The sequence below is a fragment of the Gekko japonicus genome, unplaced genomic scaffold (assembly GCF_001447785.1).
Source record: "Gekko japonicus isolate JY-2015 unplaced genomic scaffold, Gekko_japonicus_V1.1 scaffold1050, whole genome shotgun sequence".
Lineage (NCBI taxonomy): Eukaryota > Metazoa > Chordata > Lepidosauria > Squamata > Gekkonidae > Gekko > Gekko japonicus.
This window is the reverse complement of record NW_015172034.1, coordinates 629,503-640,293: the sequence shown is the minus strand read 5'-3', so window position 1 is coordinate 640,293 and position 10,791 is coordinate 629,503. Positions and strand designations below refer to the sequence as shown.

At 41.0% G+C, this 10,791-nt stretch overlaps 1 protein-coding gene across 2 annotated transcripts in view; it reads right to left on the bottom strand.

Moving 5' to 3' along the window:
- Positions 1 to 5,755: 5,755 nt before the first annotated feature.
- Positions 5,756 to 10,791, bottom strand: part of LOC107118323 (lipase member M-like) — a 39,836-nt gene continuing 34,800 nt past the window's right edge. For both annotated transcript variants that reach the window (XM_015420626.1, XM_015420628.1), the window contains one exon: positions 5,756 to 7,164. In XM_015420626.1, the coding sequence (XP_015276112.1) occupies positions 6,931 to 7,164 (234 nt within the window). In that variant the 3' untranslated portion in view covers positions 5,756 to 6,930. The remainder of the gene's footprint in view (positions 7,165 to 10,791) is intronic.

Genomic DNA, 10,791 nt, shown 5'->3' with positions numbered 1-10,791 from the left:
AGCAAACATAAATACATAAAAGCAAATATTCAGTTAATCTGCTAACACTCAGTTGTGGGGGACTGTGGGGGACTGTTTTCCCCCCACAGGAAAAGTGTTTTGCCATATATAATATTTCGCTGCAGTAGTCATATATAGAAATAAAGTTCCATCGCTTCTTTCCAACCAGTTTTCTATTAAGAAAAACGACTCTGGTTTCAATTGTATGTTAGTCTTTAAAATCTTCTGTATTAATATTTGTCTCCAATTTGTTTTGGTTTTCTTAGAAGTCCACCACATGTGATAAAATGTCCCTTCATAATTATTACATTTCCAACATAAACTAAGTACCTTTGTACATTCGAGACAAATTCTCTGGAGACATATACCAATGATACATCATCTTATAAAAGTTCTCCTTAAGATTAGAACTTAAGGTAAATTTCAAACCCTTTGTCCACATATATTTCCATTGTTCAATATGAATGTCAGGCCCAAAGCTTTTTGCAATTGTACCATACATTCTTCAACTTGAGGCAGGGTATGAACTTTTGTGAGTCACTGCTCACTTCTTCACAAAAGCTCATACCCTGCCACAAATTTTGTTAGTCTTTAAAGTTGCTACTGGACTCTTGCTCTTTTCTACTGCTACAGATAGCACGGCTACTCATCTTGATCTATTCTTTAACTTGTTCTTCCTCACTTTCAAATTTCAATAAGTGTTCTCCACCACATGTGATAAAATGTCCCTTCATAATTATTACATTTCCAACATAAACTAAGTACCTTTGTACATTCTAGACAAATTCTCTGGAGACATATACCAATGATACATCATCTTATAAAAGTTCTCCTTAAGATTAGAACTTAAGGTAAATTTCAAACCCTTTGTCCACATATATTTCCATTGTTCAATATGAATGTCAGGCCCAAAGCTTTTTGCAATTGTACCATACATTCTTCAACTTGAGGCAGGGGATGAACTTTTGTGAGTCACTGCTCACTTCTTCACAAAAGCTCATACCCTGCCACAAATTTTGTTAGTCTTTAAAGTTGCTACTGGACTCTTGCTCTTTTCTACTGCTACAGATAGCACGGCTACTCATCTTGATCTATTCTTTAACTTGTTCTTCCTCACTTTCAAATTTCAATAAGTGTTCATAAATTTTAGCAATAACATGGTCATCTTTTGTAAACAATTCTATTTCAAATCCAGACTTTGATTGCTCAAAATCATGATAGCTTTTATCAGCTTTGGACCTTTCCAACATTTGTAAATAGGTACGCCAGTGGCAAGTGTGGCCTTCAATTATTAAGTCTTCTCTAAATTAAATTTCAAACCCTTTGTCCACATATATTTCCATTGTTCAATATGAATGTCAGGCCCAAAGCTTTTTGCAATTGTACCATACATTCTTCAACTTGAGGCAGGGGATGAACTTTTTTGAGTCACTGCTCACTTCTTCACAAAAGCTCATACCCTGCCACAAATTTTGTTAGTCTTTAAAGTTGCTACTGGACTCTTGCTCTTTTCTACTGCTACAGATAACACGGCTACTCATCTTGATCTATTCTTTAACTTGTTCTTCCTCACTTTCAAATTTCAATAAGTGTTCATAAATTTTAGCAATAACATGGTCATCTTTTGTAAACAATTCTATTTCAAATCCAGACTTTGATTGCTCAAAATCATGATAGCTTTTATCAGCTTTGGACCTGTCCAAGATTTGTAAATAGGTACACCAGTGGCAAGTGTGGCCTTCAATTATTCACCTTGTTGCAGTTCTAACACATCATGATATGTTAACCATTTATGTGAACCCATCATTTCTTTTCTAAAATGTACTTCTTGTGGTGATAACCACAAAGGTATTTTCATGCAGAACCTAGGTTTAAACTTACTCCATACTTTCAAAATGGCACGTCTAATGTAATGATTATTGAATTCTGCATTAGCTTTAGCTTTGTTGTACATCAGATATCTGTGCCATCCAAATCTCAGATCATGTCCTTCTACCTCTAATAATCTTTTGTTCTTTAACAAAATCAAATCTTTCATCCATACCAAGCTGGAGGCAGCAAAATACAATGTCAAATCCAGCAAACCCAAACCACTTCTTTCTTTTGCATCTTATACCATATAGCTGACATGTGGGTTTTTTCCCTTGCAATACAAATCTAGATATTTCTTTCTGCCATTGTTTAAACGGTACATCTGTTGTCATAGTGGGAATTGTCTGGAACAAGAATAACAATCTAGGTAAAACATTCATCCAGGCCTGAAGCCAGGATTTTATAATCCAGGGGGCCTTTAAATAAGTCAGGGGGCTCTGACGTCACAAAATAAAATACAATAAAAATTTTAAAAACTCACTTTTCCAGCATTCGCACTATGCCTGCCTACATGGGGAAGAAAGCCATGCTTGGGGAAGATGAGGCAGTGGGGAGTCCTCTGGGCAGCTCAAAGAGTTGGTAGTCCTCCAGGTGGCCCAGAGAGCCAGGGGAGGCTGAGGGCTAGATGGAAGTTGGGGGGGCCTTGGCAGGAAGTCAGGGAGCCAGGTCCCAAAATGCCCCACTGTAGCTACAGGTCTGCATTCATCTTAATCTCAGATATTCTACCCAAAAGTGACTTGCACATTACCCCATCTCAACAAATCATTTTAGCTGCAAAAAACTATTTAAAAAACTCACTTTTGCAGCGCTTGCAGTCTGCTTGCCTATGCGGGGAAGCAAGCTGCATTTGGGGAAGGGGTGGTGGTGGGGAGTCCTCCAGGTGGCCCAGAGAGTTGGGGGACCTGGGGGCTGCACAGAAGTCGGGGGGCCTTGGCAGGAAGTCAGGGAGCCAGGTCCCAAAATGCCCCACTGTAGCTACAGGTCTGCATTCATCTTAATCTCAGATATTCTACCCAAAAGTGACTTGCACATTACCCCATCTCAACAAATCAATTTAAATTTCATTCCAGATTTTGACATAATTATTTTTAAATAACATACAATTCATATTTGTCAAGATAATACCCAAATATTTAACCTTTTTTCTATTTTAAAACCAGTTCTATTTATCAATTTTGTTTGGTCTTGTATTTTCATATTTTTGTTATCATCTTGGTCTTCTGTTTATTAACCGTAAAGCTCACAACTTCTCCAAATTCTTTCAATTTAGTCATTAAGGTTTCAATTCCCTTAAAAGATTTTCTAAGACCGAAATCAAGTCATCAGCAAAGTGAACTATTTTAGAGGAGGAATAACAACAAGCCAGTGAGGTGGATTAGGCTGAGAGTGTGTGTCCTGACCAAGTTCACCCAGCACATCTCCTTTGTAGGGAGTTGTAGTTATTTCTCTGGGGAAGGCAAATGAAGCAACTTATATACAAAAGCTCATAATGCCCAGCCAATTCATGTTTCCCCCTGGGTCCTAGGCTCAGAACACTGAGTTTGCAGCTTACAGATACACACCTGAACAGCATATTCAAGATTGCTACAGCACAGACATTTTGACACAATTTCAGAGCAAGAGGTGTCAGTTATCAGACACTGTTAAATAGACAAAATATTGCAAGAGTGCTAGTGTTTTAAGCAGGTTTTATTTAAAGTTTAAAAAATCTTCAATTGTGTTTGTCTGTGTCCTTTATAAAGTTTATATCTCTAATACCTGGCATTACATTTTATGACACACATGGCCCCACCCAGCAAGGTCTCATTTATGTCAGATCCGTCCCTCATTACAAATGAGTTCGACACCCCTGGCCTACACGGTTCCAAACATGCTGCTGCCCCTATAAAGTCTAGAACAGGGGTGTCAGGCATATGGCCCATGCAGGGCTCCCATCCAGCCCATGAACAACTGGCTCTCTGCTGATTCCTGTTCCTGCTTCCTTCATTGCAGCTACTTTTGCCCATTCTCGCCTATTTTCTGCTTTGCAGAGGAGAGAAAGAAAGTCAAACCTCTCTTCTGTCGACTGGATATTGGGAGATTCTCAGAGGCTGCAATAAGCAAATGGGTAACAAGCATTTTTCCTTCATGTGGGCAAAGACCACGTCATTTCTGGACCTTTTCTTATTGACAGAAACATTGAGGTGCCTGGACTGACTCCCCACACATACACCATGTCACCTTTCCTCTTTTACACAATGAACTTAAGTTCAGATATTCTCTTCAAAAAAATAGCTTATGGGAAAATGTTGCTCTTTCTGAATGTTTTATATTTCACAGTTGTATGGATACATATTTATAATGACTTAGAGATATGCTTAATGATACATTTTTAAAAACTAGTTGCAAAAGTCATTCCCTTTGAATATTGGTTCTAAGTCAATTGCAGCTTCCCACAGAAAAGCAACAACAAAAAAATCAACCTGAACATAGCTAACCAAAATCATTGCATATTAAAGATGTATTATTTGTCTTATAACCCTTTTTGCTTTATTTACTAACCTCAGGGTCAGTTGTTCCAGGGCTAATTTCTCCCAAAGATCTGCATCTATTTTTATTTTCCCACAGCAATTACCTCAGAAGAAAGGGATCACCTTCCACCATCTCATCATCAAAAAAGAAGAAAGGCATATACAAGCGCATTCTACTACGGAGATGTGGTAGAGAAAAGTACCATCAAGGTGCAGCCAACTGACAGTGATCCCACAGAGTTTGCAAGGCAAGAGACAGAGGTGGCTTGCCATTGCCTGCTTCTGTGTAACCTTGGCCCTCCTAGATGGTCTTCCACCCAAGTACTAACCAGGACCAACCCTCTGTTTAGCTTCCAAGATCAGACTAGCCTAAGCCATCCAAGGTCAGGGCATGAAGGACCTAGAGCAAGGGTGTCAAACATATGGCCCATGGGTCCCTGCACGGCCTGAATCCAGTCCGAGAGCAACTGCCTGTGTGCTGCTTCCTGCTCCCTGTTCTTTACATTGCAGCTCTTTCTGGTCAGTCTCTCCTAGTTCCTGCTTCAGAGGAGAGAAAGAAAGCCTTCCTTCGATTGGCTGAGGGCCCCCCCCCCTCCTCTGGGGAGGGAAGGGGAGGAAAAGAGCCGGGGGCAATGGTGTCTAGTGGGACTTTTGAGAAGACCAGCAACATTTTATTCCAGGTATAAGCACACTTTTTCTTCAGAGGGAGGGAGAAAGCCAGAGGGAGCACACCAGAAAAAGAAAGAGAGTCCTGTGTTTAAGACCAAGAAACGTTTTATTCCAGGTACAAGGGGGAAGAGTCTTGTGTTTAAGACCAAACATTTCAGAAGGCCAGCAACATTTTATTCCAGGTATAAGCACACTTTTTCTTCAGAGGGAGGGAGAAAGCCAGAGGGAGCACACCAGAAAAAGAAAGAGAGTCCTGTGTTTAAGACCAAGAAACGTTTTATTCCAGGTACAAGGGGGAAGAGTCTTGTGTTTAAGACCAAACATTTCTACAGGTATCTATGAGAATTAAGCAGTATTTAACTTTGGCCCAATGGTGTGGCCTGAATAACTTTGGCTTAAAGTTTTAAGAAATCAGCTACACACAGGAACAAAAATATGAAAGCAAAGTGATACATAGAGGTAAGGAATAGAAGAGAAGAAGAGAAGAGATTGGATTTATACCCCGCCCTTCACTACTCAAAGGAGTCTCAGAGCAGCTTGCAATCTTCTTTCCTTTCCCCTCTCCACAATGGACATCCTGTGAGGTAGGTGGGGCTGAGAGAGCTCTGACAGAAACTGCTCTTTTTCAAGGACAGCTGTTATCAGAACTATGGCTTGCCCAAGGTCATCCAGCAGGTGCAAGTGGAGGAGTGGGGAATCAAACCCGGTTCTCCCAGATTAGAGTCCGCGCACTTAACCACTACACCAAACTACACCAAGATGTAGCCTGTATATGTGGCCCTCTAAGGCTTTACCTCTGGAAATCACCTTTTCCTCTGTATTACGGGCAAGCTGCATAGAATGGTGTACATGTAATGGTAGCCCTACATCTCTTTCACTGTTATAAAGTGCCTTCCCTTCCCAAAGTAACTTTTGGAAGGGAGATCAGGTTACTGGTCTGTCATTGCACACTTCTACAGTGTTAAGTTTAGCCGTTCAGTTTAGTACCAGTTTTTACTCATTGTTCAGTCTGGGAAGGGTGGTGGTGGAAGGTCCTTCTTGGGCAAGTGTTTGTGGGAACTTTGAGGAAGGTAAAATAATTTCCAGTCCATAAAAATTTACAAGAAACTTGGGGAATATCTCTGGGTCAAGAGGACATACAGAAGGAAATTCAGAAGGGTGCAAGCCTTTGCAGAGTTCTTACGGTCTAAGCAAATTGACAGTTTCAACTCTGCACAGGATTGCACTGTAAGATACACTCCATGTCCTCTCTATTGTTTACCTCATTCTCAATAAGTCCCCTTGATCATATTAAGGATTTCACTATGCAGTTGAACATATGCATCCAAACCACAGATGAATGACTCATGATCCCATTCAGGAATAAACTTGTGGTATGTGAGGTTTGTGATTTGAGGGAGTAAGAGGGCAATATCCTCAGGGTCAGCAAGTCCATCATTTCCAACAGTCCAAACGGCAGTTGATACATTAATATTCATTACATTGTATTCAGGAGGGTTGACAGCAGAGGGTTTGCACAGGATTGCATTGTAAGATACACTCCATGTCCTCTCTATTGTTTACCTCATTCTCAATAAGACCCCTTGATCATATTAAGGATTTCACGATGCAGTTGAACATAAGCATCCAAACCATAGATGAATGACTCATGATCCCATTCAGGAATAAACTTGTGGTATGTGAGGTTTGTGATTTGAGGGAGTAAGAGGGCAATATCCTCAGGGTCAGCAAGTCCATCATTTCCAACAGTCCAAACGGCAGTTGATACATTAATATTCATTACATTGTATTCAGGAGGGTTGACAGCAGAGGGTTTTGACTTTGCACAGGATTGCATTGTAAGATACACTCCATGTCCTCTCTATTGTTTACCTCATTCTCAATAAGACCCCTTGATCATATTAAGGATTTCACGATGCAGTTGAACATAAGCATCCAAACCATAGATGAATGACTCATGATCCCATTCAGGAATAAACTTGTGGTATGTGAGGTTTGTGATTTGAGGGAGTAAGAGGGCAATATCCTCAGGGTCAGCAAGTCCATCATTTCCAACATTCCAAACTGCCGTTGATACATTCATATTCGTTACATTGTATTCAGGAGGGTGTGTCTTTTCAAAAAAGTAAAAGGAAAAAAAATCAAGGAAACAAATAAGACTAGAAAAGATGTTACTTGTAACCATTTTAAAAAGCATGTTATAATATAGGCTTGCAGCAAATACCTTAAAATGAAAATCAGACATGTTATGGGGTTGCCAGCTCTGGGTTCGGAAATTCCTGGAGATTTGGTGAAGCCCAGGGAGGGTAAAGTTTGGGGAGGGACCTCAGCAGGTTATAAAGCCACAGAGTCAACCCTCCAAAGCAGCCACTTTTCTCCAAAGGAACTGATCTCTTTAGTCTGGAAATCACTTGTAGTTCTGGGAGATCTCCAGGCCCCAACTGGAGAGCTACAACTAAAAATCCCCCCACTTCTAGCTGCTTTATGCTTTGTCTCTGAAAAAAGAGGGAGACAGAAGAGCAATGCCTCACAGATCTCAAGGGACGGGCTCAGCCATTTAGATATCCTGGCTCCATGATGTTCATTGCTTTACAGCTGGTAATAATGACTTGGGCACAGAAGCAAATAGGCAGCCAGTGAAGTTATTCTAACATTGACCAGCTGTGCCTACCTTGAATGTCACAGCCACACTGTGCATCCCCTGAAGCTTCCAAACCAACTTCCAAGGCAGCCCCATGTAAAACATGATCAGTGCATGAATAACAGGAGCCAAATCCTGCCTTGCTTGTGAAAATTGCTACATAGATCTGTGCCTCCACCTGCAGATCCGCAACTAATAGCACTGCCAACCTGCTTATTCTGAGGAAGTGTGAACTCCATCTAGCTAGGTCAGGCTGGCACCTTAATCTTGGATTATATACATTATTAGCCAACAACACCTTCATCTTATCTGGACCCTGGTTCCATTTATAGCCATATGGGGATGCTGCCATTCTTTTATGCCTACAATGGCTATATATTTTCTGCCTATCACACAGCTGTTGAAAGCCCAAGAACCTAAGGTGGTGCAAGAGATATTCAAAGAACATAGAAAAAAAGTCGTAGATGCATACTGAGTGAGATGACAAATGAGGGTCTAAAGAGCATTGGGGAAACTTCCATCAATGTAACTCAACATTAAAGATTACGATGCTGAGATAAGTTCTGAACCATTTGAAATTATGGCTGAGAACTTATGACAGACAAGCAAATTTAGATAAGAATCTTGACTTTTTCAATATATAGCCAGATTCCCAATAAAATTTCACCTAACATGACACATAAAGCATATTTGAGGATTTGTCCTGAAGAAAAACTTCTGAAGAATTTTAAGGGATACCAGCATAGTTTGGGTTAGAACTCAGCTGACTTCTAAATTTAGATTTTTGTATCAAAATCTGCATATTTAGTAGACTCGACATAGTTCTCCACCATTTTAAAATAAATTTAATTATTTTGAACTTCCTGCACAGTTTCCAGTGTTGAGGCTCTGGACAAAGAAGTACAGCTTTTCAAGGTCGCTGTTTAAAGAAGTGATGGATATATATCCAAATTTACACAGATCATTTAATCTCAGATCTGTTTTTTTATATATTAACATTCTCAGGCGGTTCCAAAAGCTTAGTGGATCTCACCTGGAGCAAAATTTAAGTGAAATCTGGGTATTTCTCCTGAGATACAGCACCTGAAGAATTTAGAAGGAAGCAAAAACAGCCATTCTAAAACTAGCTAGATGAGTTAATGGGTTTGTGATCTGGGCATATGTAGCACATGGTGAAAACTGGGAAGACTGGAAAATTTAGTTTCAATCCCTTGAAAGATATCAAAGGGGGAAAAAAAGCCCTAGGGCAGGGGTGTCAAACATGTGGCCCGGGGGCCAGATCAGGCCCCTGGAGGGCTTCTATCAGGCCTGCAGTGGAACTGGCTGTCTTCTGCTTCTTCTTCCAGTTCTGCTGCTGCTGCGTCATCGTAGGTTTGCAGCTTACAGGTACACACCTGAACAGCATGCTCAGGATTGCAACAGCACAGACATTTTGATGCAGTAATTCAGAGCAAGAAGTGTCAGTTATCAGACACTGTTATACAAACAAAATATTGCAAGAGTGCTAATGTTTTAAGCATGTTTTTATTTTAAGTTAAAAAAACCCTTTGTGTCCTTTATAAAGTTTATATTTCCACTACCTGGCATTACATTTTATGACACACATGGCCCGGCCCAACAAGGTCTCTTTTTATGTCAGATCCAGCCCTCATAACAAATGAGTTCGACACCCCTGCCTTAGGGTATATGAAAAACTGACATACTTATTACACCCAGATTCTCACACCACAGACCCTGCCCAAATTGGTAACCTGAGCACCTACTATTTGTTGGGAACTCCATTTTATGGAACTCCCAGCTTCACATCTGGTTCAGCCTCACTACTGGAAAAACAAAAACTATACAAGCCCTTCCCCCAAATGTTTAGGACTGCTTTATATGTGCCAAAATTAATGGGTACACCACACTTGTACACAGCAACTAAAGTGCAAGGTACATATTATAAACATGGAACATGTGATCAGCTTTTAGTCATTGTGGCATGTACACACAATTTGTAGACAGTTTTTAAAAGGCATTCTATCTCTTTCAAGATGTAAACCTGTGGGATACCTGCTAAATACATATCCAGACACAGACAAATAAGGGAACGAGTAAAGCAATGCAAAACCAAAAGAGATGTCCCTCCTCCCAAAAAATAAACTGAGTACTAAAGATCACAATGAATTCACTAATCTAAGTCATAAACAAAAAGTATGTTGAATACAATGATATGGACCAACCTAGGACATAATGGGTTGATCCGATATGAAGTTTTTCCTTGTGCTAAAGCCTCTTGCACAAGCAGAAAAAACAAGTCCCTAACTTACTAGGAGCCCCCCTTTGTGCCCTGTGGGGTGGGCGGCCTGCCAGGCCAAATGCTACCTCCTTTGGTGCAGCAGCATTTCCCGGGGTCCTGTGTGGCTTGGCTTGTGCATGCCCCCTATGGCTCTCCTCCCCATTCCAGCCAATCAGGTTGCTGGCTGGGTTTGCCCTGGGGGTGGGGCTAAACAGGCAGATCTGAGGTGTTCAGTTTTCAGTCTGGTCCACCTGCTGGGATTAAATTCAGCCCTCCCCGGTGCTTGGGCCACATATGTTCCCAGGCAGCTTGTGCTAAAGCTGTTGCACAAGCAGAAATGCAAGAGGGGAAAGACTGCAGCTACCACATGCACTAAAGTCAAACTTACTGGTTGCATTTCCACTTGCACAACATCATACCACCAAACCTAGGTTTTTAGGAAATGAACTCAGCAGCTTCTTCATTCTCAAATTAGTTAACACATTGTTATGCCACCTGTCATGCAACTGGCTACCCAAAGTACAACAGAGGTGAGGAAATAGATTGCTGCCCATCTTAAGGCCACTACACAAAGCCCTGGAGTTTCTCTGCTCATGAACGGCTCTTCATAGAACTCTACTGTACACTGGGCCAGTGTAGTGTATCAAGTCCTGACAAGTCCAGACCAATGTTCCCGTCTGCGTACTTTTCAGCCAGGATAAGGAATATAGGTCGGGGGTATTGCATGACAGTCCCCTAAACGTGTTCAAAGTGGAAATGGCTGAAGGCTGACTTTGTGGGTCAGTGGGAGGCCCTCGGAGCACTGGATTCAAAGCCCAACT